Genomic DNA, 27,460 nt, shown 5'->3' with positions numbered 1-27,460 from the left:
AGATGTGGGAGTAGTATCCCTGAACACAGAGAGAGATTGCAAAACCAAGAGTGAATAAAAGTGTTCATCGCACTGAGGTAGAAGAAATTTGCCATTAATCTGTTCTTTCACTAATTAATTTTATTTACCTCTTTCTTTCTTGTCTGTGCAAAGCAATCAAAACCAAATGTTTAAAGGAGTTTAGATAGCTGACTTCCACTTCTTTTTTCCCCCCTAGCTTATCACTGTCCAATTTTGCAGCCTGGAAGATGAATAATTACTTAGTAGGTGTGAGTAAATATTTCTCTGTATGTTCAAATATGGGTTTTGTACCTAGGGAGGCTTGACTATTGTTTGTTCTTCTTTTTAACCAGTTCGTGAAGAATATTCCGTCAATCTTTAATTGCCTCCAAGATGGATATAGAATCCAGGGTGAATGAACTGACTTTGCATCATGTCCAATGTAGCAGGAGATTAACTGAGATACGGTATCTAACGGGAGGTTTACAACTGCCTTCAATGAGTGGGTCAGTGTCATTGCAATGTCATGTTTCCAGAATGATGAATTTTGACACTAAATTTGGAATTGGGTCAGTTTGGAATTTACCTAACAGGCTTTCATGCATGCTGATATACATCTAAAGATATGGGGAAAAAAGACACTTCTTGATCATGCAGTATGCAAGAAAGGAAATTCTTTATTATCAGTCTGTTTGTCCCTCTAAATGCCACTACTGGTGGAATGAGAGCTCTCAAGGCTAAGGATACTCAGGTTAGAAAGAAACAAATATCATGGACAATTACTAGTGTATATGGCAAAAATTTATAAGCTCTTGAAATAACATATAGATAGGCTGAAAGTTTGGCTGAACACTGCCTCATCTTGAATTACTTGACATTTCCTTTTCTGCAGTGGGTAAGGTTTGCTTCTGGAGAGTGACAGAAAGTTCTTCTCTGAATGATGAATAAAAATATAAAATCTTGTCCTGTTTAGCATTTATACCAAAACTGTTAAATATCACTTCCTACCATTAATTTTTAATCGTGTTGAACAAGTTTAATATTTCTGTTAATAACATATCAGAATTTGCAGGTAAGGACATCTAGTATGACCCTTAATGACCCTAATATGACCATTAATTTCCACACTGTGCATGTTCTTAACAAATGAATATTGAATTATTTATAAAAGATAGACTTCATAATATTCATACATGGCCTATCTGAGGTTACTGATCCAACAAGCGTTTCCAAGCAGAATTGTATTTCACAGTTTTTTGCATCTTACTAATATGTTTTTTTCTCTGGAAATATAATTTTTAAAAAGTGGACACAGAAACTCTTATGACTGGGATTCCAACTCCGCAGTTTCCAAATAGTTTTCATAAACAGATTCCATATGCAAAATGTTCTTTTTGTTGTTTTCAGAAGAAACTGGAAGATCATCAACAACAAGGCCTATTTGAATCCTATTAACTTTAAAATTATGTTGAAAATGATGTTATTATATGTAAGGAAGGAGGATAAAATTCTTGATATTTCTAAAAATAAACCTGAGTAAAAACTCAGGGATTTTAAAAGTTTAAACAGTTTTCATAACTTGAAAGAAAGTCAAAAGTGACCTTGTAAACATTTTTATGGAAAGCTGAGTTTAACTCCACTAAAAAAAAAGACAAAAAAATAATTCATTCACTTGAAGAACATGGCACATACACACTAGGCAGTAGCTCAAATATTCATTTATTATGTCCCAGTGGATTAAAACATAGCCTTATGCAGACTATCTGCTTTAGTCTCATGCTGAGGTAAGAAAGGCATGAGTCACAGAGGCAGAATTTTCACCTGAAAAGAAACAGCTGGAGCCTATGCAAACATGTTTTGGCAGCTCCTGAAAAATTATGATCTGAGGGCTGTTCAGATTTTTGTCACATTCCTGAATTATGATTTCTAACAAATAGACACATGCTCTATCAAAAGAGTGAATCAACCTTTTGCTGTGTCATCTGGATGCTTTTGCAATATGTCACGATTATTTTTCTCTTGTCCAGATAACTCTCAGTGCCCAAATCCTTGTCAGATAAATCAGTACTCGGATCTTTGATAGACAATGGCCATGATTCAGCAAAGCATATAAGCCTGCGACTAATGTTAAGGAAATTTTAAGGTTTTGCTGCCTTAGGCTTATGAATGTAATTTTATGACCAAATTTTTGTCAGTGTTTCTCATGGAGAAGCTAGACGAATACATTTGATTTTGATGGTTTAAAGTATGGCTAACAGAAAATGAGATTAAGGTTCTAATTGACATTTGTGTTATTGTGAAATCAGCAACCATTTCTAAATGTGTTCTCATTTTAATTTACCCACTTTCTGGCAGGCTGTGGAATTAATCTTGGTCTGTGCGGCTTAGAATGATCAGAAGAATTAATTTACAGGATTGCTGCAGCAATGGATCAGAATGATATCCTTGAAGCAATATTTGCTAAAATATGACTCTGAAAGCAAGTGTCAGAAGATTTTTAAGCAGAATGGATTATTTACTACCCTGCCTCAATGAACATGATGACCAAGATCACTGTAATAAGAGATCCATTCTTTTTCTGCAGTGCAAGAAAATGATTCTACGAATAGTAACTTTACACAACCGCTATTACAAAAAATACCAAACAAAACCCCAAACCCCCCAAAACAAGCAGAACAATGCACATACTGTATACCTCAAAGATAAGTGTGTACACTCAATCAATTTAGATATAATTTCTTGCTTTCCTAACACAAAGCTGATGGGGAAGAAGCAATAAGGAGGAAGGCTGTGTTACTCCTATGACTTTAGCATCTGAAAAAGTGTCTTAATTTGTGGTAAAACTGTCACAGACCTCAATCTGTGTCCTAAAGTTACATTCCTGCTCTTACAGAAATCATGGCCATTGCTTTCTGGCATTTGAGAAACCTAACAGAACTAGTTCTGCAATTTAATATGGACAGAAACCTGAACTTGCATGGACTCTCACTGAAATCATACCTAAATCTCATATGTCTGCATGAAGTTTCTTGATGCAATTTGGATTATATAAGTAAGATATGTAGGTAATTGATGTAAAAAGAAAAAGCTGGAAAAGATGGCAAAGGACTTCTCTGACCCTCTGAAAGAGAATGAATCTTCCTTTTGCCAGAATTTGAAATTGAAATGCATGGTTGAATTTCAACATTCTTTGAAACAGTAATTCTTTGAAATTCTATTTACTTTGAAAAGTAAATAACCCAAGTCACCAAATTATCAAAACTTGTGACTTTTTTTTCCCCCAGTGAAAACTTCCTGAAAAATAGGAGGTTGTTAAAAGTAGAGGGGAAGAAATGTTTGTGAAAAGTATCATAACTGTTGGAATCACTTGATTCTAATTTTCAAAGAGGAAAGTATGGGGTTTCTTAAATATTTTTGTAGAAACTGAAATTGGACTGAAAACAATATAAACCCATAGGACTTCTGTGGTATCATATTACTCATGTCCCAAGGACTTTAAGACAATTTGTTAATATCCACATTGGTCTGTCAAACAAAGCCTTTGCTTTTTCATTCAATAAATATTTTTACATGAAAGGCAGTGGTTCTATTTAATGAACACATATATACTCATTGTTTTAAGATTCTATTTCTCTTTCTAATCTGAAGTACACTGTACACCCTTAGCACTGAAATGCTGTAATGCTGCTGTTTACATTTAGGACATAAGGCATACTTTATGCAATACAGATGGTTGGGGTGGGATAACTGTCAGACAATTAATTTCCACATTCCTACTGAACACAATTCATGGAATGCTGGATGCTGAATTCTAACAGACTGCAACAAGAAGAAAACCGAAAAATAACTTTTCCTACAGCTCTACTGCTAGATTAATACTCTCTTTCTGTACTTCAAATATTGACTTAAATACTTTATTTTCTTGAGACCTGGCACATTTCTTCACTCCGTAACCTATGGAGTATTTCAGCAGTTTCCTGGACCAGAAGTGAGCATGTTACTGAAGTTTCCCTTCCCATATGTTTACCCAAGACAGTGTATGGCCACAGTCTTTTTTTATACTCAGGCTCTTAATGATGCGTGAGTTTTTATTTCTAGCAGGAGGAGATAATTTAGTTGGTGTAATTCCTCAGGGGAACCTGAAAAGTGATGGGAGAAGCAGGGCAGGAGAAAGTTCAGGCTGCTTTTGCTAGACAGGTATGCATGCTATTAGTGGAGAGTGAGTGAGCCATATAGGTCAGTGTCTCAAATAGTGCATAAAAATGTTACCCAAAGGAGTCAGAGCACTTTAGTGCATTTGTGGGGTTGCACTGCCACCTGGTGCAGTCCTCAGTGATTACAGTCTCTGTCCAAAACTGCATTCGACTTTTTTTTTTTTTTGCTTAGAACACCTGCCGAAGGACTACAATGGGAAGACGCTTATGGCATGACAATGACAGTTGGCTTTGGTTATATAAATAGGTATGAATAAGTCAGCATATGGGCACGGGATGAAAAGCAGCGGGGCAGGTCGGGGGTCGTACACCATGTCAGCTAAGTAAAGGTAACAGACAAGGTACTTCATCTGTCTCGGCTGCAAAGTGGGCTGCCTGGGCTTCATCTGCCAGGATGGGAGTTACTATAGTCAATTCACTGACCTGTAGTGCTTCATTCTTTGCAGCTGGCTGTATTTACGTCACCAGGTGACAGAGGTTTGTCAAAGGGCCTGTGCAGGCAGGTGGCTGAGGCCGCCTGCAGCCTCCCTCAGCCCAGTGAGGTCCTTCTCTCCGTCCAGGCCGTCCTCACCAGGCAAAGTGATACTGAGGAGCTCTGGCTAATGCCACCACAGCGCAGAATCTCATCCCAGAGATCAGGAGGTGACAACTAATGTCAAAAAGCTTAAAGAACAGCTTGTTAGTCATTGGTTTTCAGGGCCCTGTTGTATTCGCGCCCATCTCTGAAAACAGAAGGCTAGAAACACTTAATGCCCCCCAAATTTGATATACTTGTGCCATCCATGACGACTTCAGCTCAATCCAGGCCCCTTTGGGTGTTAAAAACTCAGTGTCAGCGGTAAAACCCCCCAGACTGAGAGCTCAGCCTCAGCCGGGCAGGATGAGGAAAGAGCCGCGCGCTTCCCGCCTCTCACCGCCCCGCCCCGGGGCCGGGGCCGAACTACACTTCCCATGGTGCCCCGGGGCGCCTCGCCGCGCCACTGGCTGGGCCGGCCGGAAGGGGCGGTGCCGACGGCGGCGCGGGGCTGCGCCGAGCCCCCGTCCCAATGGCGGCGCTGAAGTACGCGGGGTTGGAGGACACGGACAGCGAGGAGGAGCTGCCGCCGGGCTGGGAGGAGCGCACCACCAAGGACGGCTGGGTTTACTACGCGAAGTAAGGGAGGGAGGGGGGGCGAGCACGCCTGCAGCCCTCAGACCACATGCTCCTTCGCCCTGGGGCAGCGCCCATGGGGCCGCGGCTGCTGCCCCCTCAGCGAGGGGAGGGCAGGAGACGCCATTTCCCGCCCTTTACCTCAGGGGCGAGCTGCCGCCGTTGGCAGGCGGGGGCCGGAGCTGGAGCCGGGCTCCGTGGCGGTACCGGTCTGCGTGTGACTCGGTTTCCCTCCTGCTGCCTGGGAGTGGGGAGCGTGGGCTGGGCCCCGCGGGGGTCCCTGCAGGCTGACCCCCGCCGGGCAGAGCCACGGCCACCGGTCTCCGGCGGGAGGGACGCTGAGCAGCTCTGGGCTCTCCTGGGTGCGGGAGTGAGCTGTCACACAGTGGTTGCGGTGCACTTCGTGGCTCTGTGGATAATCTTTATACGTATGGGCAATAAAGCCTTACACAATATTGTAGTTTTCTCAGTTTTCTTCTTCGTAGGAATAGAGGTGAAGCAGGTATGATGCAAGTTAAAAGCTATAAATGCTCTCCCTTAGCTCTTCAGTGCACCACAGCTCTGACAACAGATGAAAATTTGCATTTGGCACCATCTGCTTGTCCCACTCTGAAAGTGATTGCAGCCTCACTGATTACAAAAGGGGATGTGCTATAGGGCTAACTAGCTTAGTGGAATATATATTTATATATTATTCTCTCTTGCGATTTCTGTAGCCATGCTCATCTTGGAATCTGTTTCAGTCTGTTTAAAGCTGCAAGATTTAGTCCCTCCCACCAAAAAAGGGGAAAAGTATAGTGCATTCTCACCTGTGGTGAGTTGGTGTCTTCCTCCCAAGTTCTGCTGTACAAAACACTGGAAAGAATGCTTTAGTTTATCCATGGTTGGTTTGAAAACACTGCAGATTCTCTCTAGGTGTTTTTCTTAGGTTAAACTTTGGTATATTTCATTTGACTGAAAAAGCTCTTTCACAAAGTGAAAGTAGCAAACCTACAGAATAATAAGCTATTACTGAGCATAATTTTTACACAAACAATTCAATAGGTCTGTTTTTTAACTGTTGTGAAACTTAACTGATTCAGTTTAATTTAATGAGATGACAATCATTTATCTTTACTGGCTGAAAATCTTGCCCGGTGTGTCTAAAAAAATTAAGAGGTGTTACGCTACTGCTACCTTTAATATAAGCTCTGTATCTGTGATATCTCTGTGTATTCTGGCTATTTGTTTCTAACCTTCATCATCAGTATGAACTTTAAACTTAGCAGGAATTACGGGTACTTTGGTTTAAGACTTTTAAAAGTCTTTGTGAAGAGTTAGGTATGCACACAGTCAGTTACCGGAGCTCGGTGGGCATGCATTTGTCAAGCTATGGTAATTTGGTTCTGTATCTCAGATCAGACAGGAGTAACTTAGGATCTTGTGTCTTTAGTGTATGAGTGTCCTGAAGTTTAAGTGCTACTGTAGGTCATGCAGATGTACTTATTTATTCTGAGACCACCAGCTGTGGTTCCTGTCATACAGTATGCTGTCACTGTGGGCTAACGGCATGATTATTATAAGAAGGAAAAGTTGCTTATGTTGTGTGTAAATTGCTGTTGGTACTAGATCTGTAGTTTAGTGATTATTTGTGTATCTTATTCAATAATGCTGTCAGTCTTTATTTTGTACTTGGACCGCTATCAACTTGGACACTCTTTCAAGTAATCCCTGACTGACTCTTAATATAAAAGCTTGGTTATTATTTTGAAATATTTAATGAAAGATAAGATGTTAATATCCAGTCTGATTTCAGTACTTTGGGTATCTTAGGACCTTGTTTATGTGCACATCACTTTGCTTATTAGTCTGTGTTGCAGAAAATCTTATGATAGAATATATTCATTCTGTTATAGTGATTTAATTGAATAAAATCTCTGAATTAGAAGATACGTGATAGCATTATTGCCCATATTAAATAAATAGTCTGCTAGTTAAGGCCTCTGGATAAACTGATCTGTCCAAAGCTGCAATTGCTTGTGTAGAAATCCGGACATTTTTACCTTATAGCTTGCAAATCAATATTATTAGACAAGAGTTACAGAAAGGTGCTTCTGTCATTTGAAAACTTTCTAATATTATTTCTACTAGTTTCTGATAAATTCTTTTCTTGCTTCTTCCTTCCTTTTTCCTGCCAAAGATCACCATCTTTTTGAGATATTTTCCGAGCCTGTTAATGTTATTCTTTAATGACTTTTGGCTTTTCTCTCCTCTCATTGTAAGCAAAAAAACTTAGATTGGAAGTCAAACATTTATTTGCATTTTCATAGACTCCTGTGCTCTCTGGTTAGTTACTTTTCCTTCAGAACCGTGGCAATATGGAAGCCTGATAACTTCTAACAGCAGTTTTGACCTTTCTTAAACAAGGGATTGATGTGTTTCTTCTTTTTTTTTGTGTGGAAGACAAGCCACTGAACTGTATTTAAAAAAAAAAATAAGCAAACAGTATTTACTGTATGCAGAAAAAACTGGATTGCATCAGAAAAATTATTAGGCAATTTTTAAAAAATGTTAAACTTCTGTTTTCCTACAGCCACCTGGAAGAAAAAACACAGTGGGAGCATCCTAAGTCTGGGAAGAGGAAACGTGTTGCAGGAGGTTTGTGTTAAGCTTTTGTACTGAACTGAAATTATGTTAGAGACATCAGTTGGAGTTTGGCCAGGAACTAGAACTCATTTTGATCTTCTAGTTGATGGTAGTCACCTAGGCAAACTGAGCTTACAAAACACAGCTGATTTCAGTGGGGTTTTACCTATGTGATTGTGTCTGTGTAGACTGATCATTTTGCAGTTTTATGGCTTTCTTATATTGCTCCATAAAGCCAAAGTACTAATTCCAGGATAAAGGAATTGTTTTACTGTGGCTTGTTAAGCATATATGGAATTCTCTGCATTCTGATATCCTGGTGCTTATCAGAGAATATTTATAGTTGGATTATATTATTCAAAGAACATATTTATTCAAAGAATATCCCTGTCACAGAAGGAAGTCACATTAGTTTTCATTTTACTTGTTTTCCCTAATCCAGTTGAATGTTGGTGCTAGAATAGAAGACGGCCAATGTTGCAGGACACTTCCAAGCTATCTGCCTTCTTAAGGACCTTGGATCAGTGTCTTAAATTAGATCTTCCCAGAAACGTCTATGTGGCTTAACCTAGGGGTACTATACTGTTGGCAAGCCGTATTTGTGTTGGCATCGGTAATGTGACTATAATGGAATGTTTTCACTAGATTTTGAGCCAATTGAATTATAATGGAATACTTTTCAGCCAGGATTAGAAATATTGGGTAGGCCGTCTGATAAGTACTTCTGTATACAAGAATTTATTTTGTAAATATTTGTCATTTTTGTCCTTTTATCTTTCCTTCCAAGTTTATATAATCGTTTAGAATATATATAATATATAATCATTTATATATTATATAATATATATAATATATAATAATAATATATAATAATTTATATATTATATACATAATCATTTATAGAATCATTTAGGTTCGATTTAACATATCCCATACCCTTGAGGGTTCTGATCTTCCAACTTTTGTTATGTGTTACATGTAACTTTTCCTACATTTAGTTCAATGTTTTCGCTATTTACTTTATCAGTGATAGATAGTAAACTGTGTGCGATATAGACACGTGTGTGTACAAGGAAGCGTGATTGCATTTTGTTGGTTTGTGCTATAACATGAAATAATCTTTATAAAGAATTTTTAGGTTATACTTAATACGCTAGTTGTACCAGATCTCCTGTATATTGTAATTTTGTTAGAGAGCAATTGCATGTGATTAGGGAAGCGGTCCTTCTTTCAAGTTCCGATATTCAAGTGCAGCAGGTAGCTTCATTACCTGAAGAAATAATGCAGATTTTTGCCACTTCTGTCTGAGAAATCACTTAAACTTCAAATCTGAGTGTACTCTAATACCTGAAAAAACAGAATGTTTTATGTGTTTCCTAGGTCTGCCATATGGATGGGAGCAGGAGACTGATGAAAACGGACAAGTCTATTTTGTAGAGTAAGTGTATCAGAACATAGACTGTGGCCAAGTAGGACAACTGTGTTTTATGATAGGATATGGCCAAGCAGGACAACTGTGTTTTATGTTAGGTAGCCTTTTTGAGTTATGATACTGTGACAATATCAGCCGAAAAGACAAATAAGTACAACTTCAGAATCCATATGCAGATATTACATTTGTAACTAAATACACATTTGTGGTTTTCTGAGTTATTCCATGTGCACGGGAATACTGGTTTAGGTGGAACATTGTAGGCACTTGCCAAGCTGGCCGTTGGATAATGTAGACTCATTTTGTTTGTATGCCTTTAATGGTAAACTCTGTATATGTAACTTTAAAAACATATCCAGAACTTCATGGATGATTGTTAACATTGCAGTAATGCTTTAAACATATCAGATGAAAACAAAATTGCTGCAGCTTTGACTCTTGCAGCTCTTGACTTGCAGTGTAAAGCATAGACAGAAAAGAGGATGGGGATTAAGCTAGCAAAGATTTTTAGAAAGGTGAAGGAGGAGGAAGTTCACAGAAGCAGAAAGACATTTCTGGGAACACTTCCTTTTTGTATCTTTTCAATGGCAGGGTCAAAAAGGGGTAGTTATCTTAAACTAAATTGGAAGAATGAAGAGTATTCATAGGCCAAAATAGTAAGTGTTGCCTCTGTCCTGTAATTAAGGACTAAAGACTGAAAGTTGTTGCTTAGTGTCTCTTTCTGATAATTGTCTAAAGAAAACTAAAACTCAGTTTTGGAAAAGTGAGCCTGACCCAAATTGTGCACAGCAGCTGATGTGAAGCTATTTGTTTTCAGTTGTTTAGGAAAAAAGTACTGAGCTACATTTCTCATTGGTATATTGTTTCAAGGGAGTAGAGTAGACCCATTTTATAGAGCTCCTAAGAGAATATGATCTTCCCTAATACAATGAGATTTTTCCGTTGACAAAATTCTGCTTTCTATGTCAGGGGTTCACATGAAGTTCAGAATGGATTTGTGAAGTGTGTGAATACAATTATTAATGGATGCTGTCACAATTGGAAAAATGATAAAAAAAATAATTTGATTTTGGGGAATTTAAGTAATACACTATAAATGTACACAACAGTGGTTGAAATACATTTAAAATCTAAATGCAGAGTACAGAAGGGTCCAAGCAGTTGAATTTTTGTGTTCTTTTGCAGCCATATAAACAAAAGGACTACCTATCTTGACCCAAGACTGGCCTTTACGGTTGAAGATAACCCAGTAAAACCTACTACTAGACAAAAATATGATGGAAACAGTACTGCAATGGAAATACTCCAGGGTCGTGACTTGAGTGGGAAAGTGGTTATAATCACGGGAGCAAATTCAGGAATAGGTAGGTTAACATTACATATAAGGTAAAATATGGCAGTCTTTATCTTACAGGCTACTTTGTTATTTAAATATCTGCGTACTTTTGGTATTCAAACTTGGTTTGCATTCTTCCCGTATAAAACCTCTAGTTAGAAAACTTTGTTTTATGCAGTTTATGTACTGCTTTTTAAAAATGTGTGGAGAATTTGGGCTTAGAGGAGAGCTATAGGAAAGGTATCAAGTTCTGAAACGATTTTTGTCTGGAAAAATACTGATGGAGGCATTTTACATTACATAAATATATAAAGGATGGCTGTGAAAGGGAAGGGAAGTTTCTTTTTCTGATCTTGGTGGCTGGGACAAGGAGTAAGTTTTGTATGGCCACACAGGAGTTCAGATAAAGTATTCAGAAAAACTTGGCAGCAAGTAAACTCGAGTAAAGGTTTTCCAAGGAGGTTGTGGAATCCTTATCTCTGAAGATATTTTCAAGTCAACTTGATGATGGACCTGGGTCAGAATGTCATATTTGATGCTCCTTTAGGGCAAAGAATTATGCTTATGACCTTTTGAAATCCCTGTTGGTTGTATTTTCTAGCGGTTTCATAAATCCTTTTAGCCACTCAGCTTGTTTAGGTATTTGTTACATAGTATTACTTCTACAGTGGGTAAGTATTTGAGGGATTCTAATTAGCTGCTTTTGTTTCATTTTATAATAAAGCTTTGGTGCTTAGGGGCTTTGCCTTTCTTTTCAGAAGACAGGATTTCTTCTCCAGCTTAATTTGCTAGGCTGTTTGAGGTATCACTTGACAACCTGCACAGGATATGTCTTTCTGTGGCTTAAACTGGTGGAGGAGCCACAAATATTAAAACACTGGTGTGGTTTGGTGTTAGATTTGAACTTTTTTGGTAAATGAAGAGATCTACCTAAATCCTAGGTAACTGTTAATCATTTGTTCCCTTTTGTCACTTGCATTTTTCTTTATGGTGGGATTACATCAATATTGAAAGAGCCCCTATGCAAATTATTTGGTGTCTTTTTTAGTGCAGGACCTTAACTTAAATGCATTTATAAGGACATTCAGAAACCTTGGAGACGTTCTGGAAAATGGGTAATAGCAGGACTTATCACTCTGGATTCTGTTGGTCTTTACCCCTTAATTATTTAAAGGAGTGTTGTCCCATTGGAGCCAGATGAAGAATTTAGAGCTTTATTGTGGTTTGCAGTTTAGGCATTAACATTAATGTCCTACTGTCATTGCATATATGCTGCTACGGGTTGGTACTGCAGTTAGAGCAGTAAGTCTTGTACTTCCTGTCTTAATGAGGAATTTGTGTTTTCTAGTAAGGTTTACATTCCAGGTTCTTGGTACAGCATGTCTTTACATTGCATCCAGTAGTAGAATTTGCTTTGTATGCAACTGTGCAGTCTCAGAACATTTAAGAATTACTTGGACTCAAATGATTTGCCTTCAGCTGGAGAAGAGCTATTCAGACTTGCTGAATGAGCTGAGAGTGTTTTGTACGTGGCAAAAGATTAATCCAAGACGTATGATGCTTTTATCAAGATTTTTTTCCCCCCTATTTCTTAGTTTATAATCTGAATTGATCACAAGTAAGCGAGCATGTCCTTGCACCAGATCTTCTTTGCTTGTGTTATATATGCACAGACATATATATACATAGATGCTTTCTTGATTTCTATTAGTAGGTGAGGGTAAGATTTCACCCCTGGTCAGAAGTATACCAAGAAGAGTGGGAGCGTTAGTGAAATAAGCCTTGGGCTTGTGCTGCTATATATGAGGTTACGACATAAGGAGTCCAAAACTATGAAGGTGATACAGCAAATATGTGATTAAGGTGATATTGTGGTGTTTGTAACTCAAAACTCTTGCATACCATGTTGCATTTAATATTGCTGTAGTCCTAGGCTTTGTGTCGGATGCTACTTGCCAGTTGCCACGGAGTGAGGATTAAGGAGAAAGCAGTTCTAGGGTTTATGCTTCTTGTGTAGTCTATGTTCTTTTTTCCGAGCTCTAAGGGCTTCTGGGAGACAAGAGCCCATTTAACTGAGCTTGTACTGATTGTGACTTCTGATTGACCTATTTAATGGAAAAAAGAACAAGGTTCAAACTTCTTGGTGCTGTGTGAAGGGAGCACTCCTCCTTTGGGGTTGGCTTATAGTGTTCTTGTACAATTAATTTGGACGTAATGGTTGGAATTTGAAGTTTTCTTGAAACTCTGTTGTCTGAGTCTGTAAAATGTATCAGTCTCAGCTTAACTCTTCACCATGCTTTGTGACTCTTGGCAAATTGCTTTGAACACGTCAGTGTCATGTAATGGATTGCAACGTAGAGATCCCTGTAAGCTTTAGTGTGTCTACACAATTCCTTGGAACTCCATGTGGAAATACTAACTAGGTTGCTCAGGATGAGTCTTACTGGTTTTGGAGATTATTCCTGTTATTTTAGGATTTCAGTGCTGCGCTCCATTTTGTTGTAGATACTCCTTTTAAACTTGCTGTATTTTGGAGCTAATATTTCCCTCCCTGAGTATTTTGAGGAGTAAACAATTACCGTGTTTTCACAACACTAACACACTTTCTTTAAGAGGTAAGTAAATATTTCCAAGGAAACAGATTACTTGTTGAGCGTTTGTGCTCAATAATGTAAGGGGGGAAAAAAAATCATTCAGTCCTTTCATTGTTATAAAAATTAGTTTCAATGGTATATTTGAAACTAATTTTATGGTATTTCTACATTTGTTGAGAAATTTTTCATTCCAAGATGGGTAGAACAAAGATCGAGGTGTAAGTTGGTAGACTGCAGTTTATTAAAATGCAGAAAAAAGCATTTTCAATTACTGCATTGCTGGATGTTCAAGATAAAGTTTGGAAAATGCTGAGAACCTTTGAAATATGGATGAACATGTATATTTTTTTATTCATCCAAATACACCACTTTAAGATAGCAAAGTTAAAAACAGATTAACGAAGATGGAATGAGATGTTAATTGACTTTATTTGTGAATCTAATACAGGGAATCCAATGTATTGCCAGGAACGTTCTTTTTTTTTTTTTTTTTCCTCGTAGTTGAAAAATCTTCTCATCTTCTGGGAAAGAGAGATGATTACTTAAGTACTGAGGGAGTACTTTGGATGACTTTAGCAGTGGTAGAGTTTTAGTGGTATCCCATGTACTGGCTTCTCAAATGTTACTTCATTGCCATTAACTTTTCTTAATGTGTCTGTTCTGTGGTGGTTCTTTTCATTACTGATTACGAATATGGACTGTAAGAATTTCCTAGATCACATACCCACTTAATTTAGTGCTTAAAACTGCTGCAAAAAGTGCGTGTGTGGGGAAAAAAGAAAAGTATTAAAAAATGAGATTTATAAACACCTCATTAGTTTCATTAGCAACTTCGAAAAGGTTAATGCATTTATTCTATTCTTACAATTATAAAGAGATTATAGCAGATCAAGAGTTATTAGTAAAATGCTTTCTTATTTTTTATTTTAGAAGCTTTTTCCTCTGACAGTGCAGTCCAAATATTCTTAGGATTTTTTTTCTCATCTGTTTTTTAAGCTCAATCAAAATTTTAGTCTGAGTATCACAGTAGAAGTTGAGGTAACTTTTGGTCATGGTAAAGCTGGTGTAGTAAAGAGAACTAAGGCTGACTTACTGAACAGTTTAGTCTTATTGTGTAAATCCTTCTGGTTTAAAAAACTTATTGTTCTATGTACAATTAAACGTAAGTAGTGCAAATTATCAGTTTGTTCTTTTAAAAATCAGTATTCCGCTGTGAGGAATTAAAGGTAGCATGCGATTGTATGTGTGTGTTGTCTTTTTGTTTTAAAGGTCTCACCATCAGTTAGGTTACAGAGAAAATACTTAACATGCTTCTTGTATGAATAGAGTCATACTTTTTAATTTTTCCACTAGAGGGCTGTGTTGCTCTTTGAAAATACTAAACAAAAGAGAGTGCTGCTTCTGGTTTTGGCAAATCCTCCTGTGATTTTGTTGTTTGTGTTCTCGATTATTAGGGCTAGAATCTGAAATTTTAAAAAGCATGTCAGCTGTTCATCTACATTTAATTTATAAAAAGATGTGGTATTTTCAACTGCATCTGTTAGCAGTCTCCTCAAATAAAACAATTTTTTTTTTTAAAGAGTATTACTTTAAGATCAGGGAGACAGTAGTGTAGCTAATGTGATTTCTCTGTGACTTGTATAAATATTGCTATCTGTTTTTAAGATTCATACAGCTATACGTCCTTGACACTACATGCTCTGTTTTCTCTATCGGGTGCAGTTGTGCCTAACCTATTGTGACTGCTAGAGTATGCATGAGTAGTGAAATCTAAGTAGAACTGGAGCATATTATGGAAGGGTGAACTGTATACATTCTGTGCAGTAGCACAGATTCCACAACGTAGGGTTTTTCTTAATGCTTTTCCAAGACTTTATCACAAAACTGTATTGATAATCACAACCAAACCATTGCTGAAACTGCAGTTCTAAATTTTCTGCTATATGAAGGTCAACTGGAATCTGTTAATTGCTTTTGTAAGGGATGCCCAGAACATGCACGAATTATCTCAAGAAAACGAAAATGACTTTTGGCTTTGAGCAGCGTTATTTTTTTCAAATACTGAAGAAAATTCAGAAGTTTCATTTGTAATGTGGCTTGCTGTATTGCTTTTCTTGATTATATTTTACCAGAGTAAAGCATGTAATTTTGTAATTGTGGAAACGTGTTAGATTATTTCTTCAAAATAATTGTCAGTTACTGTTTGGTTAAATGGAATTCTTCCTTTCTGGCACTTCTGTTGCTATGCAATGAAGGGGCCTTAGCCAGGAGAAAAGTTGTGTATTAAGTACTATTAATCGGTAGTTAATAGACAAGTTGCTGCTCCAGTGAGCTTTAGGTCTGCATATACTTTTGCTGTGAGAAGTCATCGAATTTCTTTTTTTTTTGTTGTACACAACTTCAGTATTAGCAATTTTTGTCATACTGATGCAAAAGGCTGGGAAACATGCTTATAATTTGTCGCAATTTAGCATCTGCTTTATGATTTAAAAAGTGGTTTTGAATAACTTGCCCTTTAATTTATAAATGATAAACAGGAGCTTTTCTGTTTTATTCCTTTCTCTCATAGCTTTTTTTTCTTCTGATGACTCTAATGGTGTATTAAGTGTGGAAAGCTCGCCTGACACAGTAATAAAAAAGTTATTGCAAAACTTGTGCAAGGTAGATTGTAGCATATCAGTTAGGTTTTTAAACTCTAAGAGTCCGATTAAGTGACAACTTAAAAATGATTAGTAAATTTTAGTAGAGTTTGACATGTTTTATTAAAATGTGTTTTTACAAACCAAGGAAGTGCAACGCAACTTACTTTTTTTCTCTTAAGTACTAAAATAGAGTTAACAGCTATATTCTTTCATTCTTTCTTTTTAAATTGATTTATGCTACCCCAATGGCTGATTTGTGTCCCCTTAAACAAATGCAGCCAATACTCGAGTGTCAGGTATACGAAATCAGAGGAAGAGACTTAGAGCTAAAACTCCGTTTTGAGCTGAAGTATCAGAATAGAGCCTGTGCAGCTTTTGAAATTTGTTTATTTAATGAGCTGTATTCCCGGTATCAAATGTCATAGTAAATTGCAGTGAGGGTTTGTATATATACACAAATGTAACCGAAGGTTGTGAAACTGTAGAAGGTAACGTTTTGACAATGGGTAACTTGATAATTTACTTAGTATTAATCATCATAGTAACATGTAGATGATTATTAGATTTTGTTCACATATGGTGGTGCTTTTGTGATAAATACAAACTAATGTAGATAGGCAATTTATCTTGTGCCTTTCACTGGGTCACCTCTACCTAATTCAGAAATCTCTCTCATATGGGACATTATTTGAACACTTTACATCTGTGAGCAGTGTAGAATGGCTACTGCTCTTAAATCATTCTGCTCCCAAAATACTAGAAACTTTTCTGTCTCCCTTACTGGAAAAAGTAGTAAAGTTTCGGTTGTCTGGGATGTGGGATTAACTGTATTAATTTCGGGACCACAGCATCTACGATCTCATACTGTGAGGGTGAAAATAGGACTTTAAACTATTAGAAAGCTAGGAATCTCTCTTTCCAGTAAGCATACAGTGCTTACATTAATTCAGAAGGATCCCAAGATATTTGGTTTTTCTGTCATAATTTTATTGTATTAAAGAAGTTATTTTACTTTTTTCTGTTTATCAAAAGAGTGTAAAAAATTAAGTAAACCTATATGTAAATGGTACAGTACATGTGACCAGACTGTTGTGCTTTGACTGTGTGCTTTTTACTTCATGCTGGCAGAAGCTAATGAAAGTTTGTTTTGTTGGGGGAGTGACATATTGCATAGCTTCAGAACTTCAGAATTCCTGATTTCTGAGCTATTGTTTCTGTATGTTGTGTAGCAGTGTTTGAGCGCTTCCTATATTAGCATTGTTCTGAATCTTTCTTGTAGTTAAAAAGCAGAACCTGCCTTCAGAGCCTTGATAGAGGCAGGTGGGATTAACCTTTGCTGCATTTCTTACACCCATTGAGTAACAGCTAATTGAGTAATGGCTATTTAAGCTACTACCATAACAGGAGCAAAATTAAACTTTTAAAACTTCTCTAAATTTCTCGTGAAGATCATTTAACATCTCTAATAGAAGCTGGCTAGCTTTCACCACTATGCCCTAAATCTATTGGCAATGGAGAAATAGGAAAAGTACGATAAAAAAGAACTCCTTTACTTCTTAAGAAATCAAAAATTGACTGCTCTGTACCTGCAGAGAAGAGAATTTTGTGAATATGGTGAACTATTTTAGTTGCAGAAGTTACTGAGATTATTTGTGGGTGACAGCATTTTTACTGAGGCTGGGTTTGTCGGCCTTCACAAAGAAGGTAGCATTTGCTGAATCCTAATTAGACCAGTGAATGGTCTCATTTAAGTCAAACTCGGATCATATGGGAGGAATAAAACAGACCCTTGCAAATACCATTGCAGACTCTCATTTTAATAGTAGTAGTCTGACTGTCTTAAATATGTTCATTGTCTCTCACTGCATTGTGTAGAGTTTGGTGGTCTAAGCCCACAGATGTTTGCCTGAATCTGTCAGTAAGGAATTGTTCAGCTCCATTTTTGAGCTAAATTGCAAATTTGCCTTGAAAAATGTGCACATTTTTCTTTGGAAGCACAAAGTTTATTTTCTGATTTCTTTCGTCTGTTTTCAGATGAAATAGCATTGAAAGGTTATAAACTGGCAGGACTTGTACAAAAGAATTGCTCAAGGTAGTCCTCAGATTTACTTTATGATTTCTTGTATTGTTTCAGAATCTTTCTTAGTCAGTCTTGAAAAAATCATCCTGTTTTTGTTGGATGGTTTGTTCTGGAAAAAATAATCTTTAGGAGAAAATACATCTGTCTGGTTTTGGTTCTATTCATATGTTAACTTTTCTCAAAGCTCTCTAAGTGTAGACCTGTTTTTTGTATGTTTTATGATGATGAATATACAGCAAGGTGTTTGCTTTCCAGCAACTGGCTACTACCTGCATCCCTTTTTCTGCTGAGAGCAGAAAAGAGGGATGTGACATGGGGAAGCAAGCTTGTGACAATGCTTTTTGAATGGTCTTTTCCTACTGTCTAGATTTTTTTCACGATTTAGTGAAAAGAGTTTGTTGTCTGAACAAAATTAGTTTTCATAAATGCATGAATTCCTGTGGATTAATAACTTGAAACTTCTGCCTATTTTTATTACGAAGAATTTCTGTACATAATTCTGTTGTAGCTCGATGGTCCAGAGAGAAGGGGAATACTGGGGTTTTGCTAAGGAGATGCATTTTATGTTCTGGCTAAATGTAACTTGGGGTGAATGAACTATTACACCCTTTGCACAGTTGTGTGTTTTCATGCTCTAAGTGTTTCACATGTGGAGAACTGAAGTGGATATTATTTATGGAGGTTTGGGTTCAAAGCTTATTGTGAGGCAGACAGAAAGGTCAGCAATATATAACCTTGGATTATTTTTCTTGGCCGAGTCCTAGCTGTCCCTGAGATTATTTTCATGGGATACTTTTATATTTACTGGGCTCTTAAAAGCATGAAAGACTTGTTCCTTGATGTTTGGTTGTTTTGGGGTTTTTTTGTGAATTCTAGACTCCATGTATCACATGTTTCACTATTATAAGCCGCACAGTATATTAACAGAAAAGCATGGCTGGCCTGGGTGCAGCCAGAGTGTGTATGCTTTGCCCTGGTACAATAAACTAACCTCTCACACGAAAAATAAGTTACCCAATAAGAACATCATTGTGCAGATATAGTTTTTACAGCGGGGTCTTCTGCCAGCACAGTTGCGTTGTTTGGGGACTGTTTTCTTGCTATCCTTCGCCAGCAAAACAGTGGCAATGAAGGTTTGGTTTTAAGCTCTTATAAAATGTGGTTGGGTGGGGAAAAAATAATCATCCTTCAGCCTAATACAGTTTGTTATTGTATATGCAGCTATGCCTTTTAGTTTTGTGTCGTTACTCTGGCTTCAACAGACTTATTAATTCTCTTGAGGAAAAGCTGCTTGCTTGATGAAGAATTCATGGGAAAAGTAATGCTGAAAAATTAAAGGCTGAATTTTTTTAAGTCCTGTGATCCACAGGCTGTGGACTAAGCTCTGCATTTGGGTAATTGGTGTAGAAAAGCACAGTTTATGGAGGGGAACGTGGCTGTCGGGTGGAACTTTAAACTCATTCTGTTGTGGGATGTTAGCAGCTGTCGGTCAGGGCTTAGTACTGTGTATTTTGAACAATTAAAAAACTACTAAAAGCTATTATTTTCAAACTTTGAATAGTATTAATAGAAGAGAGCAACTTTTAATTTGCAATGCTGTATTCTGGAATTTATGGTAGGTCATAGTGATCGAGTTTTCCATGAGGGCCATCACTCTGTTTTAAGTCTAGCTTAATATTGTGAAATACTAATATTGCTCTGCTTTACGTAAGGCTCCAACTGTCTACTAGTTACATATTGCAAATATTAAAAGGTCTTCTTGGACTTCTGTAATTTATTTTTCTTATCGAGTAAGCTGAAAATGGTGTCAGATGTTCATACTGCTTTTTCATGTCCGTTTTGATGAATCTATTTATTACTTCTGTAATGAGTAGTACACATGGTTGGTTAGCCAAGTTATTGAACTTCATCAACCTTGGCTGAAATTCACAACGCATGTGAAACTTGTTGTAACATGTAAGAAATTACATCTGGGCTAAAAGGTTCAATAGTGATTACTACTTGTAATGGAATCTTTTTACAAAGGATGGGATTGAGCTATATGCCTGTGTTGTACTTTCTGGTACTCCTTTTACAGAGGAATAACATTTTGGTAGAACAGGAGCCTTCATATGTGGTACTTATTTTTCTTGTCTGTTGTCTAAGAGTTAACAAGACTTTTCAATGGGCCGCAGCATAACTTGATTGCTTTTCTGTCTTTTGAAATATTTAATTTCACTAAGATTTTTCTCATTATCTTACGCATATTTCACAGTCCAGAGATGAAAAGACCTTTTGCGTGATTCAGTCTGTCTCACTGCAATACAGATCCTACTCTCTGCATCATCTTATGTCTCCATGTTTTGCAAGAGTTGTTTGAATAGTTTCAGCTCTACGTTTGGAATTTTTTTGAATACTTGCTAGATGGTGGGGAGAGAAGAGGTTGATAAAAATATACTTTTTCTCTAATGACAGTCTCTTCTGAGACATCTAGTGACTTTTCTAAATGCTGTCAACTCTAGTTACAGCCTGAAGATGTACATTAATGGATAAGATATTTTTTGGCTTACCATCAGAAGATTCCTTAGTGACTATACCTATGCTAAGCAGGAGGGTCACGAGAAGAAAGGATTTCAGTATCTTGTGTCCGTTTCAAGCTCCTCATGCTTGATTGTGTTGAAGATTTTTAAGGTTTTGAAACTTGAGTCAGAAACAGTAAATCCCTGCCAAGAAGGAAGCAAAAGGAGGCAGGTAAGAACTTGGTAAGATAAAGATCGAAATCCTGACCTGATTAACAGGAGTCTTGCTACTGACTTCAGGATTAGTGAGGCCAGAGTTTTCCCTGAATTATAGAATAGGAATAGTATTGTGAGAGAGAAATTGATCTTATATTCATACTACAGTCTACAATATGCAAACCTTTGTAAAAGACAGTGTGTGACTTAGAAAAATAAATACATCAAACGTCACATCTTTTAATAATTCTCAAGGGAAGACCATCAAAACCAAAAGCAGTTCTATCTTTCACAATGTTGGTTTTTTTTTTTAATTAATAATATTTTCAGTTCTTAGTTGTATTTATTGACCATACGCTAAGTCTTATGCCTTCCTGTTGTTTTTATTTTTCTTCTGCCAATGAAATGGTTTGGGGTTGGTTTTTTTTCTCCTTTTTCCATTTCTTCTATAGGCTTTTCTTCTTAATACATGAGATCTTTGTAGCCTTCTGTTCAGCTGCATTACCTCAGTTTTTTCTGTTTATGTAACATCTAGGTCGTTTTGATTTCTTGCTGTACTTCTACATAGTGGCTTTTAGTACTTTATCTGTTGCTTTAGAAAGCTCCCTACAAACCGACTGGCTTGAAATGAGTGGTTTTGTAGTAATATGCTTTACATTTCCTCTCCTCTTTGTTTAAATATAGTTACCTTGGTCACTGTTTCTATGTCCCTGTTCTTAGTTAGGGTCTGCTTTATACTAAAAACCAACTGAAGTTAGGTTTTGTGGTTGTTACCGTACTTTCTTGATTGTTGGATTGTTCTGTCACAGGATAAAAGGTATACTGCTGAAAACTATTCTAATTCCTTAGCAGAAGGAGTAATTAAGATACATTAAGAGTAGAAAATATGGCAACTAGAAATGAGTAAAGAAAGCTTTTCCAAAAAGTGCTTTATTTGTTTGGGTCTGTATCCAGCTGGGAGCGGTTGCTGAGGGGTGTAAATCTTACCCTTGTTGAAAGATTTTTAACTCTGATGGTAAACTTGGACTATTTTGTGTCTAAGATATATGATGAAGAGTACATAAAAATGTGCTTGACCTACTTGGCAGCACCCTTTTAGCATCCTGACTAAATGAAGAATGTGATCTGTGAGAAGGTGTCTCACTGTATCTGTTTCTGAATCTAATCTGTGGTCAAAGGCATAGAGACCTAGATGTCCTGATTCTGTTCTTTGTATCTGGTACTTTAAACACTTCTCTCTTGCAAAGCAGAGTTATGTATCTAGAATGTAAGGCAGAGATATGCTTCATAATGGTATGTGATATAGGTTGATAAATAAATATCACTTACTAAACTTTTTACACGCAAACTAAGATTGGGTCATTTAACTGGGGAACTTGTCATGGGCAAGGCAGACTGAATATGAGATCAGGAATTGTACAGCCTGATTTCTGTGTGATCTTGAGTGAACTATTCAATGCTAGATTCTGCCTATCAGAAGTAATGCTTTTTACCTAATTCACAGGAATGTTGCAAATTGTGACTCAAAATTTTAGAGTACAATATTGTCACAAAACCAGTAAGTTCTAGAAAACATTTACTATGCTTGTTTACCTGGCAGTTTTTCCTGTTTTACAGATGTTCAAGTTTTGTAGGCATATGTATTTTTGGATTGAACATCCCCTTCCCCAAACTGGCAAGGTCTAGCTTCTTGGCAGGTGAAAAAAAAATTGGTATAGAACATGCAGCTGTAATTGGTCATTTGCTTTAGAAGGTTGTTGTCATTGAGCTCCTGGGTGGGTTGCTGGTGTTCCAGCTGTTGGCAGGTGGATCTTAAGTGTCATCTAAACAAATATACATTAGTTGTGGTGCGAGAAGATGCATGATAATGTTTTCGCACCCTTCTTCAAAGTGTGGCAAAGAGGTCTTTGAATTTTTTTTTTTTTTTGGCTCATGGCCTTACCTTATAATTTAATGACTTCTAATTCTTGCTTGTTTTCCATTCTCCTTGCTTTTGTGTATAGACACTTTTTGTTAATACTCTTCTTATTCTTCATCTTTTGTTTCAGAACTCCATCTCCTGCCTTACTTTGTATGTCGGAACCACATGATGGATCATTTGAGTTACATAACAGCTTCCCACCTCCCTCTTTCCTTCGTAGTTTAAAGCACGCCCAAAAGGTTTGCCAGTTTTGAACCTTGGGAGGTTGGTACCCATCCTGAATACCATCTAATCCAGAAAAACTAGAACTTAAGGAGGTAACCCAGGACTGTATAAATGCCCAAACCTCCATATCTTGTTATCTTGCCCGTTGCTAGCTGTCTCCTATCTGCTGTTTTTATTTGCTTGCCCTAGAAAGAACAATGAACTGCATCTTCCCCCTATTGAGTTCTTTTCACAGGATCCTGAAATGACTCTTGTTTTAAAATATTCCTCTGCTGCTTAACTAAAATTGTCTTATCTCATGTTGCCCAAAGACAGAGGTGGGTAGTGACTGCCAGAAATCAAGTAGTGTTGTTTTAATTTTCAGTCTGCTCATCTGTTCCTTTCCCCCGTGACACAAACTATGAGCTCACTGTGTTATGTTTGATTCTCTAGGACGTCTGTTTTTGTAACCTAAATTGTGATCTGTTTAAGACAGAACTTTGTTTTATTATTTATCTGTAAAATGTCTAGTATACATTTTAAAATCTTTCACTGTGTAACTGATATAAATAAATATCAAGTTTGTTTTAAGAAAAAAATTGGTCCACTTTATGTTATAGTACTTTCTTGATATCTTTACATAACACTGAGTATTTCTCATGAAATAACTTCCAGATTAAAGCTTGGAGGATCTAGCACTTTAGCTGACAGCACAGTATGTCTTTTAATTATTCTGCCTTGGATGAAGTATTTCTCTTTATTAAATTTACTTTTATTAACATTGCACTGTTGTACTTGCCAAAAGGAGATTCAAAACATTCAACTAATTTTTTTGTTATGTTTAATTAGGGCCCAGCTCAGCAGTACAGAAACCTATGATACTGTTGGCTTACAGAAGAACAGAAGTGTACTTGAAAAGAAGCTAGACAACTTCTGGCTTTTTTCTCCATTTTTGCTTTGGTGGGAAAAGCTGTTGCGTTGCCTAAAGCTACTGCTGATGCAAAGAGCAGCTTTAGAGAAGGAGGCTTTGCCAACCCCATTTCTCTGAACTTGGAACGCTTTTATTATTTTTTTTTTAATAGCTGATTAAAAAAAAAAAGCCTGAGAGAGACAGTTAAAGATAAATTTTAAATTCTCTGGGCTTTTTTCTGGTCACCCGAATAATCTTGTCTAAGAAGGTGTGTTAAAAATAGCAACAGTAAGAGGGGATGAAAGCGCCCAAGTTTTGGGGATGAGTTGGAAAAAACACATGCCCTTCAAAACAGCTTGCAAAACCTAGTTGATACTGAATATGCCCCATCCCTGGAGGTGTTCAAGGCCAGGCTGGATGAGGCTTTGAGCAGCCTGGTCCAGTGGGAGGTGTCCCTGCCCATGGCAGAGGGGTTGGAACTAGTTGAGCTTTAAGGTCCCTTCCAGCACAAACCATTCTATAAATATCTGATCAGATTTTTTTATAAACCCAGTTATGAATGCTCTTGCACTGACACTTTTCCAGAACACAAACCCTTCAAGGGTGTGTGTGGGTTAGCTAGAAACTGGAGTCTCTCTATTGTTGGCCCTTGATATTTGCTACTGATGTTAGGTAAATCCTTAATTATTTTTTTGTGTGTGTTACTGTTGTGAGTTTTGTTGCCACTGCTTCTCTTTAGCTTGCCTCAGCTTTGCTATAAAACAGTGATGAAGCATGCAAAAAAATGTTATTTATTTTGTTAATAATGCATTCAAGTAATGGTACTTATAAATAGACTGAGTTTATTTAAACAAACAAACAAAATGGTCACTTCCGTAGAGACTAAACATCCAGGAATGATTACTTACTGGGAATTAGGGTACCCTAAATGTCATGTTAAATTTGGCTACTCAGATCTGATCTAGGTTTCACTGAGATGCTGGTTTGATGTTGACTTACAATGGGGGCAGATTTATCATTTTCTGCTACTCTAGATTTCAGTTAAATGTTTATTTTGGAAGCATTTATTTTGCAATAAAAATAAAAGTAGTGTATTAACATAACTAGTCTAACAAAATATTTTTTTATCCCTTATGAGTATAAACACGTGTAATTCTGAATAGAGTAGTTCAGGGTTTTTACTAACATAAGGAATATGAGTCACACTAAAATGAGTTCTGCTCATTTTGAGACAAAGTTGCTAGCTCAGGTTTCTTTTAAAATGTATATAGCTCTTTCTGTTTGACTTGGTAATAATACATGTAGATGCACTTTTAGGTGGAAAGGTTGTTTTTGTCTAGAAAATGTGCCAAGTTGGTGCGTATTCAGATGCCTATCATCCCCTGTGTGATATGTTATCTGTTACAAAGGAAAAAATTCTATGCATACAAACAGAAAAATAAACTCTGATAAATTCTTCTTAAACATTGAAATATAAAGGCAAGTACTAAATTCTGATTTTTTATTTTTTTTTAAATACAGTAATTGATTTGCGTTAGGAAAACTGGCTGACTTGCTTGCAAGAAGCCACAATCAAAAGAAAACAGATTTATTCTGTGCTTGAAGAAACACTGAAAATAAAAAGTTCAAATAGAGTAATCTTCAGTTGCAGATGCAATGCTAAGATATGACTACTTGTACTAATTTCTGCACATGATTTTAGTATTGGTTGAATGCCACTCTGATAATGTCCATTGGACTGATAAAATACACCTAAAAATATTCAGGAAAAATTTGTTTGGAGTTTGATTATTTAATAGATGAAGAAAAGCAAGATGAAACATGAAGGCTGAGACTTTTTTTTTTTTTTTCCTCTTAAAGGGGTGTATATTATTTAAACAGAGCTTTGGTATTAGTTGAAATGGAAGATGCATGTCTGAATCCTTTTTGACTGGGATTTTTGGTTGCTGTACTGGTGGACTGTCCTGGTTTGAGGTAAAACAGAACCAATGTGTGTCTAATGTACAGGCAGGTACATCTAATGTAAGGAGTAGATGTAAAAGGTAAAGCTGGGATTTCACTGAAAATTCAGTTCTTATCTCCTCTCCTTCACTTCCCTTCATTCCAATCCCTGGCCACTGCTCATTTATTCAGGCACCTGACAGGACCTGCTTGTATTTACATGACCTAGCAACTGAAAAAAAAAAAATCTTGATTGGGATGATCTCTGCAGTTTAGTATTAAATTTCAGTTTTGTTTCTGTCTCCCTCTATGTTTTAATGAAGCTTCTTTAAGAATATCTAACTTACTTCAAACCTACGGTTTTTCAGGGCGGTGATCTCCATGCACTTCAGGGGCAGAGATTTAATGGTTGGTGGGAATTGTTTTAAAACAACTAAAACAAGGTCTTATCATGGGAGATGTTAAGTAGCTTGGCCCTGTATTTAACATGCTGCATCTCGCAATAGGGTTCATTCCAGACTGGAACCCTTGGCTGTTACTGCAATATTTATATTGGATAGTAGCACCTCTGCAGCATAAAGGATGGGAAACATGGGTTTGAATCTGCTGCTAGACTCTGCCTTTGGGTAGCTGAGATAATTGTCAGTGTTGGGTTTTAACAGAGCTGAAAGGACTGCAGTCCAAGCTTTGTTCATGTCTTGCGTAATTGCATCTTAAAGTGAGTTGGTAGGGATCTTTGGACGGTAGAGCTAGAGCGGATACCAGATGTGACTGCAACTTTGTGGCTCTTAGTCGCAGCATATTTGTTATGTATGTGCTTGACGTATCATTCTGTATCTGTGTTTGTTTGCAGCGTCTTCAGTTATGGATTTAGCTTTCTTTGCCTCAAATGATGCATGTTTAATTTTTTACACAAACAATGAGTCACAGATCTTTATAATCCCATCGATTTAAGGATTATTTTTCATTGTTATTTAGTGTTGTGATCCCTTCAGATGAAACAAAATATTTTTGGTTTTGTCAGTGATGATGGCAATGCACTTATTCTTAATAATAACTTTGCCTTGCCCAGAACAGTGTATTGCAAAGAAGCGTAATGTGTAACAAGTGCATATTTTTAAGTTGTTTAGATGGAAAACAGAACCAATGCATTAGTCATCCTATTTCATTTTGGTTGGCTTTTTCTGTGGTTCATGGCTCCAAGAAAAACATGTTTGTCCAATTTACACACAATGGGAGAGGCAGGCTATATCTTTCATATAACATCAAAAAATATCAGTATATGTCATTACTGTGTGCCTGCAAACACAGAGAAAACAAAGGCAGCATTAGTATTTTATGTGTATTGCTCATTTTAAATTTAGTATCTTAAAATATTGTGGTGCTTTATTTGCTTGAAAACTTGCATTTGGAGCAACTTGAACAATGTGTCTCTTAAGATTTTATCCTAAATATCCACATTGAGGGAGAGTGATCGTGGCCAAGCAATGTGCATAGAGACTGCATGGTGCTTTTTGGGCTCTGAAAAGTATGAGTTTGTCAATGATGTGATGTTCCACATAGAACTACCATCACTCCATGTGAAAGATCTGCTGGATGCTGTACCCTTAAACCACTGGCACAGGCACCAACATCTTAGTTGCAGAAGATTCTTCCCTAAATCACACATCATTGTTGCAGCATTTCAACTTGAAAAG

The 27,460-nt window shown here is 37.0% G+C and overlaps 1 protein-coding gene across 5 annotated transcripts in view; it reads left to right on the top strand.

Annotated features, from left to right (window-relative positions):
* The first annotated feature begins 5,201 nt into the window (after window positions 1–5,201).
* The window catches only part of WWOX (WW domain containing oxidoreductase), a 531,298-nt gene continuing 509,039 nt past the window's right edge, over window positions 5,202–27,460 (top strand). For all 5 annotated transcript variants that reach the window (XM_074582859.1, XM_074582862.1, XM_074582860.1 and 2 more), the window contains exons 1-4: window positions 5,202–5,367; window positions 7,937–8,001; window positions 9,370–9,427; window positions 10,607–10,785. In XM_074582859.1, coding sequence (XP_074438960.1) covers window positions 5,261–5,367; window positions 7,937–8,001; window positions 9,370–9,427; window positions 10,607–10,785 — 409 coding nt within the window. In that variant the 5' untranslated portion in view covers window positions 5,202–5,260. The remainder of the gene's footprint in view (window positions 5,368–7,936; window positions 8,002–9,369; window positions 9,428–10,606; window positions 10,786–27,460) is intronic.

Source organism: Larus michahellis, chromosome 4 (genome assembly GCF_964199755.1).
Source record: "Larus michahellis chromosome 4, bLarMic1.1, whole genome shotgun sequence".
Lineage (NCBI taxonomy): Eukaryota > Metazoa > Chordata > Aves > Charadriiformes > Laridae > Larus > Larus michahellis.
This window is presented reverse-complemented; position numbering and strand designations above follow the sequence as displayed.